Raw genomic sequence first — 24003 nt, 5'->3', positions numbered from 1 at the left:
ATTCTCCTCATTGGCACGTCTCTCGGACTGAGGATGGGAAAGTAGGGATAGGTAATGGATAGCAATAACCGATTTTTCGACTATTCGATTTAGATCTAAAACTAAAAATGCGATTTTTTGGTGTGGCCATTATTTCAGTTGTCCTAAAACTCGACTTTTTCATAACCGCAGCAAATCGATTACTCGTCGATTTTCGAGTTTTCTTTTAAAAATGTAAAACCGCCAAGCCAATAATCTATGGGCAAACTCCAAAATCGATCACAAGATAATCGATTGTGCGATTTTCTCTCCAGACAAAAGTCGACTTTTGAATGCAAAAACTCGATTAATCGAAAGTCGACTTAAGCTGGGTACACATTGTCAGTTTTGAATGACAGCTTTGTTCTTGCTTCCTAGTGTAGCTGTTCATTTTTGTCATTCATCATGCAACCGCAAAATGTTTTGTGGTTGCTGGACGGTTTGACAGTTATCGATAATTGCGAAATATCGACATTCAAAACAGACAATGTGCTTTACCTATCCCTATGAGAAAGGGTTTTTGTGATGTGTTGAATAAGAAATGTCTGAGGAAAACCAAATCAAAAAAATCTATCCAACCTTGGGGTTATCTTAGATCCTTCAGTAAGCTGGGTTTAGGAAAGCAAGATCTAGCAGAGGATAATTTCTGAGAGATGTTTTCTTTACTTTCCCCTGTATACAGTGCCCGAAATAAACATAGGTTCACATGTAAATTTTTATTTTTTTCATAATTGCGATGACTTTTATAGGATTTTATAATTTTGTATTATGGAGTTGGACACTCCCCATGATATTAATATATCAATTATTTGATTTTCCGACAAAATAAAAATTTGTGCAATTTTAAAATTTTTTCCCTTATTTTTGGTGCGAAATAATGATAGGTTCAGGGCAATTATTGGGGATTTGCAGGTATAAATTTGAGAAAAACTTTTTACAAATCGTTGTTTTTTTAGATCGCCGATGTCCAACGAGTAATTTAGTTTAGATGTTGTCCGCGAATTATTTTCAAAATGCAGATTTGTTCAACAATTTAAAGCAGTTTTTAAGAAACAAATTTTTAACGTGGGAGAGGAGGTTGTCAGAGGCAAGGATCATTTCAAACTGCATGAAAAGAGTAACAATCAAACAACTAAATCCAATTTTTTAAAAAGTTTCATAAATTGGGCGCAAATTCCAACGTCAAAAAAGTCTGGAGGGTTCTTTAACGCCGCTTTGACGGCAAGAATCGCTTATTTTCCCATTTATTGCAGTTAAAATAATTTTGCATCTCAAAACAACAGTCAACTTGATCTTCAGGTATCGAAAATGTGAGGTAAACAAACGTTAGTAAGCTCGAATCGACCAAGGAAGAATACAAAAATTGCCAAGTAAAACTGCAACCGAGCCCAAAATAGAAAACCGCCAGATTTCGACTAAAAATTCTATGAACTTTCATGCAAAATGGCTAGGATTGATTTTTTTAATACTCAAACAATTTCCCATCCATTTTTCATAAGCATTTTTACCTAAACCTACGTCTGTTCTTCTTCAGGCTCGATTGCTGTTTTTCTTGACAATTTTTGTATTCTTCCTAGGTCGATTTTAGCTTACTAACGTTTGTTTACATTGCATTTTCGATACCGGAAGATCACGTTGGCGGTTGTTTTGTGATGCAAAATTATTTTAACTCCAATAAATGGGAAAAATAAGCGATTCTTGCCGTCAAAGTGGTGTTGGATAACCCTTCAGACTTTTTTGACGTTCAAATTTTGCGCCCAATTTATGAAACTTTTTAAAAAATTGGATTTAGTTGTATGATTATTACTCTTTTCATGCAATTTGAAATGATCCTTGCCTCTGACAACCACAGATTCGCCTCCCCTCCCACGTTAAAAATTTGTTTCTTGAAAACTGCTTTAAAGTGTTGAACAAATCTGCATTTTGAAAATAATTCGAAACAACTTCTAAACTAAATTACTCGTTGGACATCGGCGATCTAAAAAAACAACGATTTGTAAAAAGTTTTCCTCAAATTTATAGGTGTAAATCCGCAAAAATTGCCCTGAACCTATCATTATTTCGCACCTAAAATAAGGAAAAAAATTTTTAAATTTTTATTTTGTCGCAAAACCAAATAACTGATATATTGACATCATGGGGAATGCCCAACTCCAAAATACAAAATTATAAAATCCTATAAAAGTCATCTGAATTATGAAAAAATTACAAATTTACATGTGAACCTATGTTTATTTCGGGCACTGTATTATGGATCCTTTAGATCCCACGTGGATCAACAATGGATTGAGGTATCAATAACTACGACGGGAATTCTAACTGTGACTGACCAAAGGTTATCCATTCTTCTTGTTGCAAACCATCATAATGCACTAAAATCTCACAGTGTATCTTTGGCATGAGTGACATATATTTGGTTACTGATCTCCTACCAAAATAATTTGAGATCCCTTAACACCGGGGTGTTAAGCGACCACGTGCCCATCAGTGTTTCAGGTTTGCAGTCAGGGTACCGACTGTATTATAACGGAGCCTCGTTGATACCTGGACGCCTCAACGAGTAGCAGCCTTAGTTGTCAAGGCCTAATCATGGTAGTGGAGGGCTATGCCATGATTGTCCTGAGTTCCCCCAGTCAAAAATCTCTCTATGGAAGATTATTTATAAAACAAAAACCAAACCCCCTTGATAACGACCCCTGCTATAACCACGGACACTGCTGCACCCGGTGCAATTAACACAAATTTGGGCGGGACGACTGTTTCACACCGACCGTGGACAGAGTCAATTAACACGCAGAGCAGGGAATTGCTCGATCTCCTGAGGGAAAGTGCGTCCCTACATCTGAGTCGGGAAAGTTCTCCCATAATCAACTAGGAAGATATCCCCCTGTCTGATGACGAGATGGACACTACGGTCATCCCATCTCAGATGAACAGAGGGATGTCCCCCTCGGTTGCTTCGGGGAGTGCTAACCCGGACGAAAAGGGAGTAACTCCCCCAGGGGATGATATGTCGGGCGCTACCGACAGACCAGTTCTTCCCAGGCAGAACGCCTTGGTGGATGAGGCTATTGGTAATGAGATTGAAAATTCTCTCACTTCCCCCTCCATCAAGAGTAGTAAGGCCCGGGAAAGAAAAGACAAGCATGGCTACAAAGGAGCAGTACATTACAGCTCTAGATTTGTAGACAAGTCTCCAGGAGAGGTCTCTCAGGCGGAATTCTGGTAGATTAGGCTGAAGCTTCGCTTTTTTGAGGCGTATTGAAAGGAAATACCCTCACATTGAGAAGCTTTCGCTTCTACCAGCCCAATGTCTGGTTTGACTTCTCCGGAGCCAACCAAATCTGAAAATCCGGTAGTCCCGGCCCGTCCGAGCCTCTTGCGGACACCAAGGCGTCTGAGGCAGGGAAAGACACCCGGACCTCACCGGCCCCACCGACACGATCCCCGAATCCGGAGAAGCCTAAGGAGCACTCACGGGCGGGGTTGCCGCCCAAGGCACCAGCTAGTGCGACGGCCTCGTCTGTGAGTGCTGCTAAAGCTGGTGGGGAAAATAGGAGCGTGAAGTGTTGTGGTGCTGCTGGTTTGCGGAAGTCTGGAAAACAGACATCTGGGACCAGTTACTTTTTTAATGGTAAGAGTGGTAAAAGAGAAAAGTTTCAAAATTTCTCAAAATTGGTCTCTCAAGAACATTTTTACCAGAAAAGTAAAGGAACGGAAAAATGGTCGATCTGGCAGCAATGTCAAAAAGAAACATAAAAAATCAATTTTCTTCTTTTATTTCACAGTTTTTAATTTTGTTTTGTCAGCGTTCGACTTTTTCTTCTGTTCGTCCATTTTCTTCTTCATTGTGAAATAATCGTCAAACAAAAGTCGAAAAATCAGTTCTGCCATTTTTTACCTGCAGGAATTTGTCTGGTAGACTGTGGTAGAAGAGAAAGTCATTTCCGCTCTCTCTCCTCTCTCACTCTCTTAAAAATTGCTTCCAGTTTTGCCACTTTTCGGGGTTAAGGAACACTTTACAGGTTAAAAATGGTAACCTCAGGTAAGTAAAGTAACACAGCTAAAGTTAAACATAATTTAACTGTTTTGGGACAACGTGTGTCCCAACGTGTCACTAAACGGACCGCATGTGCCGAGAGCTTTAGCGCGTCACTCAACGGAATCATTCTGCCGACCGCTTTATACATATAGATACAAGGCGCTATATGAGATAATTAAACCTCGCGTGCTTCGACGAATAAGACCTTCCTCATGTTCAATCCAAAGCCTCTATAGAGGCTACGACGACTTCATAAGAAAAAAAATCACTATTAGATTCAAGACGGCTAATATAAAACTAACCTTAGTTAACAATGTAAACACTGTTATTGTGAACATAGCCTTAGTCAACGAGAAATAAGCATCTATTCGTCATCCAAAGTTGTCATGGATAAACAATTAGAAGGGGTCGATTATGCATTGCCACTAAACTTGAGTTGCGTTGTAAATTGTCAGCACAACTGAGATGAAATGTTGTATTATTGATGTCAACCCAACTGGGTTGTCGATAAACAACGTGTTATCGATCAGTGTTTTTTTAAACTTGTGAACTCTGTTAAATCCAAAAGGCCCAATTCGCCGAAAAAAGAAAATTATTTTAAAATGATAAGTTCAGTGGAATTATTTTTTGATGGTGAAGAAAATGTAGTACAGGATATGACAACTATTAGAAGAAATTTGAGGGACAATTCGAATTCATTGGAATTGCCATCGTACTTCTCTTACTTCTCTTATAAATGAAGCAAAGGTATGATTTCCTTCATAATTTGCATTTTTAAGGAAATGGTTAAATTGGTTGAATTTCCATGCTTTTTTTTTCCTCAAAAGAAATCTGTTTCTTCACTTTACTTCAATTCATAATAGATTCACATTCTATTGCTGCATCTGGTCTTGATTTGGCAGTTAGATTATTGTCAAAGCTTGGAGTATAATGAAAACGAATTCTGATATTGTAAAAATAAGCTTCAATGTTGTGATGTGCTGTAAATTTTTCCATTAGAATATTTCCGTGATTTTCCCACAGGTATCGCACTGCTCTTAGAGATGAAATAAAAACAGTAGTTTTAAGGAATTGGTAAAAAATGATTTTAAAATGTAAACATAATCTTTCGTTTTAGATATCCTCCTCATGTTGGGCTGGGCCCAAATTTAAGCAGCTTTTTTTTATAAAAATATTATTTTCCAAACAAAGTACTTATTTTTGCTTTCCAAATTACAAATGTCTACCTAATAATACACATAACCTCAACCAAAAAATTTGTCGCCCATATATTCAATTAATAAAAACCTTAAAAAATGGGTACCATTAAAAATAACGCATACACACATGTGCATATTCTTCGAGTTGCCCACAGAGGGTTCTAACTACACTTATGAAATGTTCTAATTTTTAACCCCATTTTGAACAAAAAATAACAACAACAAAAAGAGAGATAAATCAAACAACACAAAAAGGGGGAGATTAATGTGACACAGCTACACTTTTGGACTCGGTATTAGCGCAAGAAGTAGAAGCAAGAAATGGCAAAAATGAAATTGCAACTGGTTCTGAAATACAAAAACTAAACAAATTGTAGATGAAACTGACAAAAAAAAAACATACACCCTTATAACCCACCAACAATTAAACACATGTGTTGTTGTTTTTGCAAAATTTACGACAAACATTTGTATTCCACCCCTACACATGTAAAATCATCGGGGTTTGAAATTATTACAAAAAACTAAAATTTCTTACATTTCTTACTCTCAAAAATGAATGCCAAATAAGAAGAAGAATAACCAATTTCAAAGACAAATTTCCACACAAATCGAAAGGACTGCTGCTACACCTTAGCCATGTTTCATTCTTTTTCATTTCTTCATGCAATTGTCCCCCGAAAAATGTAAATGAAATCCTACAGAAAAAAGGAATACGTACTCCCTCTCCCTCCTCTTCACCATTCCCTTTTCATTTTGTAGTTGAATTTTAGTTAGTTACAGCTGCCTCCCTCCTCTTCCTTCAAAAAGGAACAACGACATTTGGTATGTGCGAGTGTGTCTGAATAATGATGAACATTAACAGCAACAAAGAAGAAGTGTGTAGAGAAGAAGTAGAAAATAATAAAAATACATAAAACAAAAATAATAAATATAAAAAGACCATTTTTGCACCCCTAATTTTATCCAGAGCAACATCATAATCATTATTATAATTCTCATCCCCAACGTCGTTGTAATCATCATCATTTGCAATATCAACATTATAAGCCACACTCACCCAAATATACAAAACAAACCCATGAGCAGAGGTAGGGTAGAGCCCAAAAGATATCTCAGAGCATTTTTAAATGAAATACAAAATTTTCAAAAAGAAAAAAGAGAATCGGTGATTTGGGCCAGGGAGAAGAGGGAGCAGGAGTGTGTTTGCCACACGTTGAATTTATAAAAATCTTGGTTGTTCCTCACGACGACAACAATCATACAAAGGCTTATTGCAATACAACAACAACAAAAACGTACAAAAAAGAGCTAAAATGAAGAGCAGCAGACAAAAATTTCAACCGACAATGTTGACGAAGACGATGATGATGACGATTATGTTGCCCTGTGTGTATTTCTATATGGACAAATAAATAAAATGTAAGTATGTAGATTTGTGTGTGTTTGTGCAAATGTTATACCACCAATTGCACGGTTTTCATACAACAATCTAGACAAAATGAGAAAAAGTATTGAACCTAACCATAAAAATACATCACTCACCCCCACCCTCCATCCCAACCCACTTCACATTATCCATCCACATACACAGGAAACAAAAACGACACACAAAAAATTGTGTGCTCCTCATTCACATTCGTTGGTTGTGGTTGTCGTATGTAAACAACACAGCGCACAAGAGGTGCCCAGACGGAGACAAAGAGAAGAGGTTGGTTGTTGGATGGATGGAGGAAGCAATACACATATTTATTTACAAAATACTAAAACATTTGTGACGCTTGCTGAGGAGGACTAGGATTCAAAACTGAACGAAAAAAGGAGGACGACGACGACGACTAAATGTGAACGAGGACATCTCAACATGACAAACAAATGGAAAAAGGTTACACACATAGACCGAGGAGCGAGGGGGTTTTGTGTGTATTAGACTAGAGAAAAATGGCAAGTTTTATTTATTGAATGTTGTTGGAAGGGGGAGAGGGTGGGAGTAGTACTGGATTGGTTCAATGGGTTTTGAGGACGAGGGGTTAGAGGCAACCGCCAGCAAATAAGGAATATATGTAAAACAAAAACTTCATTATTTGTTAGAAGAAAAATGTGTTGCTGCGCCACATTTGGTTATAATAAATTTTCATCGTAAAAGGTTAGCTTGAACGGCTGGCTAGCTTGCTTACTCTACTTCTAGGGTTGCCAACTACTAAACACTGGGGATTTATACATAAATTATATTGGGACTTATTTTTATAATTAACAGATTAATTGTGATGATGTGTAGCCTTAGAGGTTAGTGTAAACGTAGTGTTACTTAACGGTGAAAATGTGGCAAGTGGAATAAATCAAATTAAACCGCTAGTGTAAACTAAACCTTAGCTAATAATCTAAATGTTAAGTACATTTACATCAATTTCAGTAGACATCAAAATGCCCATCAAATTGCTTGTTTAGACAGCTCGAATATTCATCTATTACGAATATTATAGTACGTTTATATATAACCGGATTTAACAAACCCACTGGGTTTCAAATGTCAATTCCTTTGCCTATACGTCAAATAAATCCTCATTAAGAAGGTTAACCCTGCAAAAGGCTATAATATAAACATGGCCTTAATCAACTTTGAAAATGTTTCCTCAATCAAAACAAGTAAAAAAGTATTTGCCGACAGAGATATACCCTCAGCCTGTGTGGATTGAAATACACGGTGAGCCTTAACTAATTTTAAATGGAAGGTGATTACACCTCGGAAGTTTTTGCTGATTCTGAAACTACAATGCTCATAGATGAGAAATATCATGAAACAAAAAAAAAAATCGCCGGAGGGATTTTAAAATAAATCGCGATTTAAGTTCACATTTTTAGGGGTTCTTTAGGTTTTCACGATTTTGCTTGGAAACCGCGAGTTCTATGTAAATGGCACTAAAGCAAATGTTGTAGCAGAGAAAATTCTCCACAAGATTGACCTTTATGATACTTTCGTAGGTTTCATCGTTTTTGAGATATAGAAGTTCAAATTGAGACAATGAATTGACTGTATCGCCTCCTTATAAAACAATGTCATCACTGCAATTTCCCAAATAAAACTTATATATCTTGAAAATGGTACAACCTAGGAAAAAATAAATCATCCAGTCTTGTAGGGAATTTTCACAGCTTGAACATTTTATTTAGTCCCATTTTGACTTGCGGTTTCCAAGCAAAATCTTGAAGACTTAAGATAAAAACCTAAAAATTTGAACTGAACCTCTATATCTCAAAAATTGTAAAACCTACGAAAGAACCTAAAGTTCAGTTTTGTAGAGAATTTTCACAGCTATAACAATTTCTTTAGACTCATTTCGATACAACTTGCGGTTTTCAAGCAAAATCGCGAAAACCTAAAAAAACCCTAAAATTGTGAATTTTGATCGCGATTTTTTTAAAAATCCCTCCCGCGATTTTGTCTCTTTTTTATTTTTCTCATCTATGAACATTGCTGTTTCAGAATCCGCAAAAACATCCCATGTGTAAGCCGTTTTCATTAAAAGTTAGTTAAGGGACACTGTGCATGATATTGTATTATAAGGGGGCGATACAGTCATTGCATTGTCCCAATTTGAACTTCCATATCTTAAAAACGGTAAAATATACGAAAATATCATAAAGGCCAATCTTGTGGAGAATTTTCTCTGCTACAACATTTGCTTTAGTGCCATTTACATAGAACTCGCGGTTTCCAAGCAAAATCGTGAAAACCTAAAGAACCCCTAAAAATGTGAACTTAAATCGCGATTTATTTTAAAATCCCTCCGGCGATTTTTTTGTTTCATGATATTTCTCATCTATGAGCATTGTAGTTTCAGAATCAGCAAAAACTTCCGAGGTGTAATCACCTTCCATTTAAAATTAGTTAAGGCTCACCGTGAATACTCTTTTTCAAAAAAAAAAAAAAAAAAATATATATATATATATCTATATATATAAAAGAGCAGTGAGGTGAGGTATTCACTGACTGACTGACTGACTGACTGATTCATCAGCGCCCACACGAAACCGCTGAAGCTAGAAAGTTGAAATTTTGGGTGTAGGTTGCTGTTGGTGTGTAGGGGTGAGATAAGGCTGGGTTTTTGGAAATTCGACCTAGAAGTGTACGAAAAGTACTAAAAGGTACTAAATATGGTACCCTTTGTATTAGACAAACGGTAAGAGCTAGAATTCTGAAATTTGGAATGAGGGTCACTGATGGAGAGTTAGAAAGATGTACCAAAGGGTTATTGGAAATTTGAACTATAAGTGTACGAAAAGTACTAAAATTTACAAAATTTAGTACCAATTGTATATTTTGAACGGATATAGCTAGAACCATGGAATTTGGTATTGAAATCAAGGTTGGGAAGTGGTGTTGATGTAACTAAATGGTTTTGGAAAATCGTACTAATGTGTACGAAAAGTACTAAATGGTACTAAATTTAGTGCAACTTGGATTTGGGTGAACGGATAGAGCTGGAATCCTGAAATTTAAAATGAGGGCCACTGATGAAGAGTAGAAATGAAAGGTTTTTGGAAATTCGAACTATTAGGGTACGAAAGTACGAAATGGTACAAAATTTAGTACAAATTGGATTTTGGAGCTGGAATCCTGAAATTTAAAATGAGGGCCACTGATGAAGAGTAGAAATGAAAGGTTTTTGGAAATTCGAACTATTAGGGTACGAAAAGTACGAAATGGTAAAAAATTTAGTACAAATTGGATTTGGGTGAACAGATAGAGCTGGAATCCTGAAATTTGGAATTAAGATTACTGTAGAATTGAGGAGGAGGTAGCTTTGGAAAATCGTTCTAATGTGCACGAAGCAGTGCTAAATGGTACTAAATTCGATACAAGTTGTATTTGCGTGAACAGATAGAACGAGGGTCACTGATGGTGAGTTAGAAGGATGTACCAGAGGCTTTTTGGAAATTCAATCTATAAGTGTACGAAAAGTACTAAAAGTTACTAAATTTGGTACCAATTGCATATTTTTAATGGATAAAGCTAGAGTCTTGAAATTTGGTATGGGAGTCAAGTTTGGGAAGTGGTGTTGATATAAAGAAATGGTTTTGGAAATTCGTACTTATGTGTATGAAGCACTAAATGGTACTAAATTTAGTACAACTTGGCTTTGGGTGAACGGATAGAGCTAGAAACCTGAATTTGGAATTATAATTACTGTTGAAGTGTAGAATTTAAATATGGGGGTACTTTTAGAAATACGTACTTATGTTTAACTATAATTGTGCGAACAGTACTAAAATATACTAAATTTGGTACCACTTCGTATTATGCGAACGGGTAGAGTCAAAACTTTGAAATTTGGAATGAGAATCAATATTGAGAAGAAGGGTTCATAAAAGGAGGTAGCTTTGGAAACGTGTACTCATGTGTACGAAAAGTACTAAATTTGGTAGAATTTGGATGAACGGATAAAGCTGGAATCCTGAAATTTTGAAATAGGACTACTTTTGGGATGCAGGTTTGCGATATGGAGGTAGTTTTTGAAAAGTGTACTTATGGATACGAAAAGTACTAAATCGTACTAAATTTAGTATAATTAGGATTTGGGTGAACGAATACACCTGGAATCCTGAAATTGGCAATTAAGGTTACGGTTGAAGTGTAGAATGGAAGTAGTTTTGAAAATCGTACTTATGGGTACAAAGAGTACTAAATGTAGTAAAATAAGACTTTGGTCTAACGGATAGAGATTTAATCCTGAAATTTTGAACGATGTTTACTCTTGGAGTGTAGAATGGATGTAGTATGGAAAATTCGTACTTATGGATACGAAAAGTACTAAATGGTACTAAATTTGGTACAATTTGGATTTGGGTGAACGGATAGAGACCAAATCCTGAAATTTGGAATAAGGATTGCTGATGTATAGGATTGAGGTAGTGTTGCGAATTTGTACTTAAGGGTACGAAAAGTACTAAATTTGGTACAGTTTGGATTTGAGTGAGCGAATAAAGCAGACATGCTGAAAATTGGAATAAAGATTGCTGTTGGAGTATAGGATTGAGGTAGTTTTGGAAATTCGTACTCATAAGTACGAAAATTACTAAATTTGGTACAATTCGGATTTGATTGAACGGATAGAGCTAGAAAGCTGCAATTTAAATTGAAGTTTCTTTTGTAGTGCAGGATTGAGTTAGTTTTAGAAATTTGTACTTATGGGTACAAAAATACTAAATGGTACTAAATTTGGTACAATTTTGAATGGTTGAACGGATTTCTGTTCATGTATAGAGTTGAGGTAATTTTGAAATGTCGGACTTATGGGTACGTAATGCTACTACATTTGGTGCAATTAGAATTTTGGTGGACGGATATACCTGGAATCGTGCAATTTTGATTAGTGTGTAGGATTGAGATATAGAGGTAGTTTTGGAAATGCGTACTTATGTGTTCCAGAAGTGTTAAGTGGAACAAAATTTTTAAATTTTTGATATTTGTTAAAATATAAAACTAAATTTCTTAATTTTAGTATTAGGATCCCTGTTGGTGTGTAGAATGGGGATGAGGAAGAAATCTCGGAAATTAATGCTTATGCTGTAATAAATTTGACATCGGGTGGTACTCAATTTTGTAGAAATACGTTTCATAAATACAAGAAAAGTACTAAAACATGAAAAGTGCTAAATTTGGTATTTGGGGGCTGAGTTCGAATTCAAAAACTAGATCCACTGTTGGTGTGTGGGGTTATATAGTAGGTGAACAGCTAGAGCTGGCAACGAGAATCTCGGTTGGTGTATAGCGTTTATATACGGAGTAATTTTTGAAGTTTATACCCAAGTGTACGAAAAGTAGCATTTTTGGTACCATTTTGATATTCTGAAGTTTAGTACGAAGGTCTCTGTGCACTACCTTGCGGAGGTGGTATTGGAAATACCTCCTATAAGGCTACCATAAATATTAAATTTGGTCTTGGATGTAGGATTAAAGCCGAAATCGTATAATTTGGAATACTAATATTAGTGTACGCATAGCACTCAAGGGTAATATACAATAAATGTTTTAGAATTACTAAATTTTACTACACATTGGAACACCGATATGAAAGAAGTGGTAAATCCAGCGTTAAGAAATTTGTTTTACGAGTCACTGTTGGGTTTAGATCACAATGGTTATAAAAATTCGCACATTAAATATGTATATGGCATGTTTCTACATGTAATGAAATAGGCATTGGGCGAACAAGTAGGGATAAAACTGTAAAATTTTAGATAAGGTCGTGGGTTAGAAAAATATATTCTGAACGCATTAGAAAGTTCATTTGGAAACGTAGACCTATGCGACAATTTTTGCACCCTGAGGACAGAAAGCCATCAATTAAAATACTTCGCTGCTGATTTGCAGGGGTGAGATGGACCGATTTTAGGTAGTAGTACAACAAAACAATCAGTGTTCACCATTTCGGTATTAAGTATTGTTTGTTGTTGTTTTTATTTCCTTTCCGCAAACGAAGTGGCGGGCACTTTGCTAGTATATATATGAATAAAAAAATAAAAAATGTATTTAGGGGGGTTTTCAAAATTTTGGACGTATGAACCGACAAAAGTATGGATAGTATTAAAGCTCAAAAAATTTGCTGGGATACCGATAGTCTTTTTTATCACACAAGCTTAAGAAAAACAAAATATCCCTATAAACAGGGCAACTAGGAAAACTTTCGGTAAAAATGTCCAAAGGATCCTCGAACAGACCCTTAACCACACAAAAACTGTTGAACATTTATGTGGGTGGTACCACAAGGAATGGACAGATAGGACCCAAATTTGAACATAAACTAAGTTTCGACAATATTTAGAGATCCAAAGTTTGCACTAAATCAGTTGCTACGTCTATGAGAAATTGCGCGTACCATTTTAGCAAATATTTTCGAACTTTTGTGGGGGAGGTACCGGAAGGAGTGGACTTATAATGCACCACCTTCGAATTTCATCTAATATTCGAAGAAATATTATAATATCCAAAGTGTGGACGAACTCAGTATTCGGTTCGAGCTCGAAAGCAGATGTTAAAGTGAATTTATCCAAAAATTTTGTGTGGGAGGTACCCGAAGCAGTGGACAAATATAGTCCATATTCGAACCTGATCTATATCTGGTAGATATTTAGGATGTGTATGGACAAAATCGGTCACTCCCATCAAAAGTTATCGAGCGCACAATTTTTCCGAACTTTTGTGAGGGAGGTACCTGAAGGAGTGGATCGATATGGCTTATCTTCGAACTTAAACTAAGTTTGCAAAAAAATATTATAAGGGCCACATTTTGGATCGAATCGGCAGATCCGTTCGAGGGTTTTTTGTACCATTCAGCCTATTTTCTCAGGAAGTATGGACTTGCCCCTGATTAAACTTGTTCCGTCGTATGGGGGGCAGTGAATACAAGTTGCTACAACAAAAATCAAAGCGAATCGGGAGCAGGTCCTATACTGAACTTTTCCGAAATTTTGTGTGGAAGGACCGATTGAGTCCATATTGGAACCTCATCTAAGCCTGGTAGAAATTTCACGATGGGCAATGTATGGACCAAATCGGCTTTTTCCTTCAAAAGTTATCGTGCGCACCAATTTTCCGAACTTTTGTGGGGGAGGTACCTGAAGGAGTCGACCGATATGGCTTATCTTCGAATTTAAACTAAATTTGCACAAAATATTACAAGGGCCACATTTTAGACCAAATCGGCAGATCCGTTCGAGAGTTAGCTTGCTCTCCAACCACTACACACGATGTCATAGGGGTTTTTTGTACCATTCAGCCTATTTTCTCAGGAAGTATGGACTTGCCCCTGATAAAACTTATAGCGTCGTATAGGGGGCAGTGAATACAAGTTGCTACAACAAAAATCAAAGCGATTCAAGAGTAGGTCCTAAACTAAACTTTTCCGCAAGACATGGCGAAGACTAAATACCAAATATCAGCTACATTGGTTGTTTAATGTGGCTAAAACCCTGAAAATATCGAAAATCAAAACGTGGACCTATGTACATAATTTTTATCAGAAAAGTTTTTTGGTCCATTGGGAACCCTCAATGCAAAATTTCGGCGTATTTTGGCGTGAAACATATGTAAAATCTTCAAAATTCCGAAAATCGGGAGGTACCGTTATATGGGGTCTATATCAAAACATGGACCTATGTCCACAATTTTTATCGGAAAAGTTTTTTGTAAAGTGAAAACCCCGCATCTCAAAATTCAACCAATTTGGTTGATAAGTTTAGCTAAAATATTCAAAATACCGAGAAACATTAAGAAGTACCGTTGTATGGGGACTATCCCAAAACGTGGACCGACCTTCTCAATTTTTTGCTCTCGACATTGTCAGTGAACTATAAGTATTTATACCAAAATTCATCTGCCAACGCCAACTCCTTTTATATTTGGCCACCGTTTATTTGAACTCGCGACATAGTGCAGCGTTTTTTTTTTTTTGAGGTTATGCGCCATTATCTCCGGAACTATGGACTTGCCCTCGAAAAAAATTACAATGACGTAACGGGGGCCGCACGAGCATCCTGTTACATAACGATTCGTGAGGTGTCACTAAACTGCACTTATTTCAAATTTAGTGTGGGTACCTGAAGGAGTGGGCCGATATAATCCATATTCGAACCATATTTGGGGTCTAAAACCATTATTTCGATGAGGCACATTTTTGGTCGTATCAAAGTGTAAATACCCTCTTTAGCCTAAAGGCTTCTGATATGTCAAAAAAAAAATCTTCATTTTGTTGTAAATTTGTCCATTGGAATATTTCCGTGATTTTCCCAATGCTTTTATATATGAAGCAAAATTACCAATACCATAATTTTTATTTTTAAGGAAATGAATGAATTTCGATTTTTTTCTCCCTAAAAATGTTGTTTGTTCAATCAACAATAAATCGTTGCTTTATTGAATTTGTACATTATGTGGCTGCATCTGGACTTGATTCGGCTTTTAGAATATTGTCAAAGCTTGGAGTATAATCAAAACGACTTTTGACATTGTGAAAAAATCCTTCAATGTTGTGATGTATTGTAAAGTTTTCTATTGGTATATTTCCGTGCTTTTCCCATATGTAACACACTGCTTTTATAGATAAAGAAATGTTCAGCCCAATCATGAATATTCTTGCAGAATACAACTCTCGCGGAATAAATTTTTCTCGAGAGAACATTCCTCCTATCATGAATAATATGGAAAAATAATCATTGAATTTGGCAGCACTGAAGGGTCTTTTTCATACCTTGTGTGCCCTAATTGTTGTGAAAGCAAAGAGAAAATGTTAAGTGTTTGTGTCTTTAGACAAAATCAACAAATTCAATTAAATAAATTACACTTTTATACATCAAAGACCCATATCTCGGGAAGTATGTACTTCCCCCCGGAAAATTATAAACCGTTGTATTCAGGCTGCCAAGGGCTATCTACTGTAAAAATTTCAGTCCGATCCGAGAGGTGCCCCTAAACGACATTTAAGCCAAAGTATTTTATATGTAAAATTTTTGAATTTCGATATTTCTTACATCAGTACCGCAAAATCATTCTGTGAAATTTTCCATAACAATTGTGACATTAATTTCATTAATTGGATACACAGAAAAGATACCAATAAATTTTAAATGGCAACCCTACTTATACCATACACACTCTGTCGTCTCAGCCATACTTTGTATTTCGCCTTTAGTAGATATAGGAGCTATAAACATAGATATAAATAATACACACATACACATAACCTCATTCACACAGATACTTAGATCCAATGATAGGTATGCAAAAAGAAATACAACGGTCTATTTCAAAGGAATATAGGAAAATAAGTATGGAAATAAGTAATTAACCCACTAAGAGACCAAAAAATGTGTGTAGGTATTAAGAGATGAATTGAAAGGAAATTTGGGAAGAATATGAGCTCTTTTCTACTAGGTTATATGAATTGTTATAAAAGTATTTAATAAGAAGATACTGTTTGTATATTTTTTATCGAACTATAAACTAATTCTAAATTAAAAAAAAATACTCTTTTAATGTTTAAATATATTAATCAAACTACTTTTTTTGGGTTACGTTATTTAAGTAATTTTTCATTAAATTGTCAATAAAAACGGTGTTAATTTCCATTATTAAAATCGTAGGATAAAATAATTTTTATTTATTTTTCATCTTCAACAAAAGAACCGGAACAAATTGATTTTACGAACAGCTGGCGGAAAAATCTTAATTTTTTTTAAATCGTAATTTTTTTCTAATTAGCCGGCTTTCGGCCAGGGATTAATGACTTTCTTCTATGGACAGGTGCAAATCTCGGGCACGGAAACAAAATTTTCTTTTAAATTGTAAATTTTTCCAAGTAAACAATGCAATTTTTGAAACTTCAGAGGCCCATATCTCGGGAAGTATGGACTTCCCCCCGAAAAGCTTTATATTTTTGTAATCAGGGCGAGAAGATCTACCCATGGCAAAAATTTCAGATTTTTCTGCCAGATGTTCGTAAAATCAATTTATGCCAAAGAACCTTTTAGATCACATACAAATTATATATAAAATGTACTTCCTCCCCCCTCAAAGGATTAAAATTCATCACATCAACTAAAAGAAGAGACACACAATGTGATTTATAAATACGGCCGAAAAAAGGTAACACACACAGAACTGTGTTCTCTACAAAACCTATCACTCACTTACACATTCGTACGTTCACATACATTGTGCACTCACACACAATCACATTTTAACAAAAAGGCGGCAATATAAAGTGCGGCGTTTTTTTTCCTTGTACCAAAATAAAAAGTCAGTGTCCTTTTTTTCCATCTCTCAAACACAAGACAATAATTATAATACAAAAACAAAACCAATGAGGATTTTTTTTTTCGTAGAACTGACAAAAGCAGAAATAAATTCACTGTGCTCTCCCTCTCTCTTTACTCAGTGAAATTTCACAAAAACAACAAAAGGATGTTTGAGAGGATAAGAGAATATTGAAATGAGCGTAGATGTGAATTTGACATACAACAGTGATGCCAATCTGGAGGGTTTTACAACAAATGACTAAGAACTAAAATTGCGGCATATTAAAGGTGGTACCAAAAAGAAAAATGATTTGCCACTTCTGGCGAAATTGAAGTTTAATTTTTGAAGCACAACTCGATTTTCACCAAAAAATGGACCAAATTTAAGGCCGCACTTGGTAATTGACTTTTAAATTAAAGTAATTAAATTGTAATTTGTTGTCGAATGACGAAAAGAAAGCGACCGACCGTCGGTATGAACATGGCGTTATAGCCCGTTTAGACTAGTCATTTTAAATCGACTCGATTTCTAAATCCAACTTTCAAATCCTAGTTGTTTAGACTAGTCTAAAATGATATAAGATGCCAGTCGGCTGATCTTTGTTTACGTACAGTGAGTCACAGTCAAAAGTATCCACTTCAGTCTCTTTTGTTAAAACTGCGAGTGTTAAGAGTAGATAAATGAAAATGATTTTGTTCTTTTTTAATTTTTACATTAGTTTCTTAACTTAAAATTAATAAAATAAAATTAGCAAAATTCAGGTAAATTAAAATAAAAAAATAAAAATTGTTAAACAACATCGATTTCTACCTCACAGTGAAAAGTATGCACTCTAAAAGTTTCATGAAACAAAAAGGATTTTTTAGGGTTTCAGCCCTTGGTATGACATCCTTTGTTATCCATTACAGGTTTTAGCCTTTTTGACAAAAATTTAACTAAATTTTCGGTGCACGGTATCTGAATTTTTCCCCATTCTTCTTGCAAGGCATATTTCAGGGTTCCTATACTTTAGATGTTACAATTTTTTATATTTGTCTCCAAAATACTCAATAAATTATCTATAGGATTCAAATCCGGGGATCGGGGAGGTGTTTGAATCACTTTTGGACAGTTACATAGCATCCATTTTGGAAAAATATGTGATTTGTGGTCGGGGGGCTCATAATTGATAAAATTGGAATGTTGTCCCAACCAAATCCCATTTTTTCAGCGCCTAAATTTCAAATTATCCTTTCAGAATGTTTAAATAATACATCTTATCCTTAATTCCTTCGATAAAGACACGATTTCCTACACCGGAAGCAATCATACAACGCCATACCACAACAGAGTCTCCTCTGTGCTTTACTTTTGAAATTGTGTGTTTGGGGTCCAAGGCGGTATTTGCTCTATGACATACCTTAATTGGTCCATATGACCAAAACAGGCTGCCAATGAAAGCAATGAAGACAACTTTAACCTGTTTTTCCATGTACATAAATTGAAAGTGATTTGTGCGGGACCTTTTTATACCCTCCACCATAGGATGGGGGTATATTAAGTTTGTCACTACTCGAAACAATCATTGTAGACCCCACAAACTATATATATTCTTGATCAGCGTGCAATTCTATTTTTCATGTCCGTCCGTCTGTGGAAATCACTCTCTCCCCATATAAAGTACGAGTCATTTTAAAATATTTTGAATTTATTAGTCCCATTTGACCACAGAATCGGTTGTAACTTTGTATTTTGTGTTTTAGAGGCTAAGAAACATTTCTACCATAAAATGTTTACATAGGTCCACGTTTTGATATTGTTCCCATAGAATGATACCTCCCGATTTTCGGTATTTTGAAGGTTTTAGCCTCATTATAACACCGAACTGGCTGAAATTTGGTATTTGGTCTTCATTTGGGGCAACAAACGTTCCATATGAAATATGTTGGTATAGGTCCACGCCTTTATATAGCCCCCATAGAAGTTACCTCCCGATTTTCGGTGTTTTGAAGGTTGTGGCCTCAATAATGGCTGATATTTGGTATTTAGTCTTCGTTGGGGGTATAAAACTTTTTTCCAGAAACTTGTCGGTGCAGGTCCACGCCTTAGTGTAGCTCGCATAGACGGTACCTCCTGATTTTCTGTATTTTGAAGCTTGTGACCTCGATAACCCACCGAAGTGACTGAAATTTGGTAGTAAGTCTTCGTTAAGGGTATACAACTTTCCACCTGAAATTTATCGGTATAGGTCCGCGTCTTCATATAGGCCCCATAGGACGATATCTCCCAATTTTCGGATTTTTTGGAATTCAAAACAGTTCGTGGTGGAGTGTAGTAAAGGGAGTAAAGTTGTTAAAAAGTTGCAGATTAGGCTTCAATGGCAAGAAAGGGATTTGAAATTTTTGTTTTTATAAAAGCAAACACGGTTAAAACATTGTTAAGAATATTTCTGAAAACTATTTTCAAAGAAAAGTGACAAAAATTTTGTTCTATGCCCCAATTTTTACCTCTCTCTGGGCAACGCCGTTAAAGACTAGTATAATATAGGGCGAGCCTGGCTAATACAGGACTTTCCATATACCATTATTGTTGTTTGTATGTACTCTGGATATAACCCTTAATGACTTTTCATGGCCATTTTTTGGAAAATAACTTCAAAAACTAGAAATTTCTAGCCAAATTGCATACAAAGGGACATTAATTACAGTCATGCCAATATTACGTCAAGAATATCATTTTTGTCTGTCGGAATCATTGACAAAACTAATGAAAACGATAGGGAACCAGTTAGCCCACCATTCTGATTATTAAAATTGCATAAAAAGCGAAAAATTTGGAAAATGTTAATCGATTATTGTGGTGCATCATTTTTAATGCTCACATGAAAAGGACCAAGACAACTCTTCGGCCTGCAAAATTGTTTTTTGATTTGTTAAAAAATTTCAACTCGTTTACATTTTTTATTTCAGGATGCATCATTTTTAGTGACAGTCACTGTATGAAGCAAAGTTATCCTTTCCATCGTAATTTGTATTTTTATGAATTTATAAAATTGGTTGAATTTCGACTTTTTCTCCTCAAAAGAAAATGTTCTGCTGTATTGCTGCATCTGATCATGATTTGGCATTTAGAATACTGTCAAAGCTTGGAGTCTAATCCAAACTACTTTTGATATTGTAAAAAAAGCTCAAATGTTTTAATGTGCTGTAAGTTTTTCTATTGGAATATTTCCGTGCTTTTCGCATAGGTATCGCACTGCTCTTAAAGATGACATAACGCTGCATTTTTAAGCAATTGCAAAATGTTGTTGAATTTCGATCTTTTTCCTCCTCAATCCAGAATTTTTCTTCATTCAGCAAAACTTCAGGCCATTCTGTGGAAATTTCCATAACAAATCTGGTGACATTAATTTCATTAATTGGGTAAAAAATAGATAAAAGATGTGTTTTTCTCTTAATAAAGTTGAAATGACAACCCTACTTTTATAGCACACACATCCTCCTTCCTCTCAGTCATACTTTTAATTTCGCCTTTAGTAGGAGCTCAAGGTGTGATATATCAGATGAAAACAGAATCTTCTAAAAATATGTTTGTAGATTTCTTGTAAAAAATCATGAAAAATTTAATTTTTCGTGCTTAATAAGTGGTCATAACCCCTTAAGGAAAAACAAAATTTGTTGTTTATTTACTCGATACATTGGCAACACTTACATTAGTACCATGGTGGAATAATAAGGTGCAACGCCAAAAACAGCTGATCTTCATACCAGTTGACAAAATGCGTTATTGTGAACAAATTTTACGTTTGACATGATTTGATGTAACACCTTCTTATTCCACCATGATTAGTATCATTCATGGTGGAATAAGGTGTTACATCAAATCATACCAAACGTCAAAATTGTTCACAATAACGCATTGCTGTGAATTGCTTGTTTACCTTTTGTATGTGATTTTATTCACAATAATGCATTTTGACAACTAGTGTGATAATCAGCTGTTTTCCCCGTTGTACCTGTATTATTGTGCCATGGTGCGATGACTGCAAAAAAGGGCCAGTGAATGAAAGCAAAATAAAAAGGATTATTTAAAATCATTTACATTTACATTTGTACTAAACATAACATAAACCTGCAACAAAAACTTTCGTGGGCTGAACTAACGCCGACGTCTCTGTGCTTTAAATTAAATTTGGCGATTTTACACCCGCAACATTGACAACACTTCTATTAGCACCACTGTATTTCCTGGGGGATGACGGTGAAAACACCGGCCAAGCAAATGAAAGCAAAACAAAAGAATTATTTAAAATAATTTACACAATTGTAATAAACATAACATCAAAACTACACAACAAAGACGTCTTCGTGGTCCAGCATTGTTGTCACAAAACGGCATTTTAAAGAAAATCCAAGCCAATGGCATTAACTAATGACGCCGACGTCTCTGTGTTTACCATATAAAACAAAGAGAGAGAGAGAGGAAATTCTCTGTTGTCATTTGTCATCAAGTTTGGTTTTTGATTATGTGATAGAAAGAGAAAGCATCTAATAGAGAGCACAAGATATTTGATTACGAGAGTAGTAGAGATGAAGAGAAGGAAAAAAAGTACAACAACACAGATATTATAAAAACAATAAATAACGCGTAAAGTAAAATATAACAAAAAATGAAATTAAACAGCCGTCGTCGACATACACACAACAACAACAAAAAAGGTAATGAGCAAAACCCGTAAGAAGAAGAATAATGGATGAAAAAATTGTATTAAATTGTGTGTGTGTGCCGATTGATTATTAAGCATAAATTATGACAAGTACTTGGTACAAATGAAGAGGAGTTGCAAATGTTGGCCTCCCTAATATTTCCGACTGTATAGAAATTATTTTTTTATCTAAATTCTGTGATTTGCTTTTACCTCTAAATAAATTGTGCCATTTATTTGTGGCATCATTATTGATGTAGGAATATCATGATGATGATGATTATTGGTTGCCGATGATTGCGGTGGTGGCGATGATGATGACAATGGCGGCGTCGGTGATGGCGTTGTTGTTGTTGCCATCATTGTTATAGAAGGTGAAGATGGAGTTGAGGGCATAGTGGTGGCTGTCACCGCCATTGTTGTTGCTGCTGCTGGATTTGATGAAGTTTGCGTTAGATTTGTCGTTGAATTGGAGGATAGCTTGTTTAAATGCTCACAAAAAGCAGTAAAACTGCTAAAATCCATTGGTTTAATTATTTCCATTTTGTATAACTGTCCCGTGTCTTTCTGCTCATTTGTGTGTTTGCAACGATTTCAATAAGCAATTGCTGCTTTGTTTGAAAATTTTGTTTAAATTGATTACACCACTTCTTGGTAAGATATTTACACACTGGTACTTGTGTAAAATGGAAGGGGTTGGTGTTTTTGTTTTTTTTCTTCTTATAAATTATGTTTTGTTGTTGTTTTTTATTATTTATATTAATAACAATTAATACATATCAAAGACATCACAGGTGCGCTTAACGTAGTTGATTTGCTTTTTGATCAAAGCTAACTGCTGGTTGATTGGTTTTATTAGGTAGGTATTATTTCTTTTTGTTGTTATTTTTATTGCTTTTTGTTTTCACATATTCCATTTTTTCTTCATATGATTTTTTGCATATTTAATTTTCTTTATTTTTAATTGAAATTATTTGCATTTTTTGTTTTAATTGAAAAGAAATTAAAACAAAACCACTCATACACAAACACACACACACAATGACAACAACGATGCGCGTCAAGCGACTAGAGATGATTGCTTTCGTTTTAGACGAGTTCAAAGAATGTTATGCTGCTGCTTCTTGCGTTTTTTATTCACTTTGCACTCTTTCCCCGTGTGAAATTCTTCTTCTTCTTTTACAATGACGATGATGATGTTGATGAAGAAGAAGAAGCAGCATAAATGTTGGTTAAGTTGCTTCCTTTTTGTTATAAGTAAAGCAGGCAGCTAGCTGCTTTTCCGTTTTTGTTGTTAGTAGGGATATGCTTGCTTGCTGCTGCCTACTGGTTCTACAACTTTTTCTTTATCTTCTTCTTCTTCTAAAAAATTCTTTGTCTTATGTTGCTGGCTGGCAAATGTTGTTGTTGGTGTTATTTTACTTGCTATTATTCCATATTTCTTCGATTTGATTTTATTAGTATTCCTTATTATTTTTGTTTGGTATGCTGTTGTTGTTGTCGCAGTTTTTTAGCCATTTGTACGCGTCTCCGTCTCGTATAGCCTTTAGCTTCTTCTTCTACCAGACACAAAACACAACACCGTTCGCCGTCGCAACAACACACAATCGTCGTCGAAGCCGTTTTAATGAATTGAAAATTTTTCACAACTTTACAGCGCGGCGCTCAAACAAATAATGAGCACAGCGCGTTGTGTACAAGAGAGATAAACGTCGTCGTCGATTCTTTTCTTTCTTTGTTTTTGTTGTATAGTAGTAGTTTACGCTGTTGTTGTTGTTGTCATTATTGCCGTTTAGTTACGGTGGGTATGAGTGAGCGAGCGTACAGGCGGCACATGTAGTATTGTGGTACTTAATATATGTACGTTGTACAAGAATTGTCATTGCAACCTATACAATGTGTATGCATGGATGTTTATACAATTGAGAGTGGTGTTCAATTTCCATCAAGAGGGCCAGCCAAGCAGCAGCATAAATACACAGCAAGTCAAAGACAATAATGGTAATCGTACCAAAAAAAAAAAACGCACACACAACAAATATTATGCTTGATTTTTTGTCGGATGGATGGATGGCTTCTTGGCTGAGATGGAGCATAAATCCAAAAAACAGTAACAACAACGCCATCATTTCCAATCATCAAAATCCCACAGTGTGATTAGCATGCATGTCTTCCATCTTCACACAGAATAGCCGCAAATTTCATCGTGTAAAAATAGCGTACTTTGAACTTACATTAGTTACATTAGGTTCACTTACGTACG

The 24003-nt window shown here is 35.4% G+C and overlaps 1 protein-coding gene across 27 annotated transcripts in view; it reads right to left on the bottom strand.

The window, feature by feature from the left end:
• kis (chromodomain helicase DNA binding protein kismet) overlaps positions 1-24003 on the bottom strand; it is a 179941-nt gene that overhangs the window by 12484 nt on the left and 143454 nt on the right. Inside the window, exon 1 of one of the 27 annotated variants that reach the window (XM_073971170.1) lies at positions 21954-23422. The exons of the other annotated variants lie outside the window; for them this stretch is intronic. Coding sequence (XP_073827271.1) covers positions 21954-22283 — 330 coding nt within the window. The 5' untranslated portion in view covers positions 22284-23422. Of the gene's footprint in view, positions 1-21953; positions 23423-24003 lie in introns of those variants that run through there. 27 annotated transcript variants of the gene reach the window in all.

The sequence above is a fragment of the Musca autumnalis genome, unplaced genomic scaffold (genome assembly GCF_047663935.1).
Source record: "Musca autumnalis isolate F117 unplaced genomic scaffold, ASM4766393v1 scaffold_2, whole genome shotgun sequence".
In the NCBI taxonomy this organism is placed as follows: Eukaryota; Metazoa; Arthropoda; class Insecta; order Diptera; family Muscidae; genus Musca; species Musca autumnalis.
This window is presented reverse-complemented; position numbering and strand designations above follow the sequence as displayed.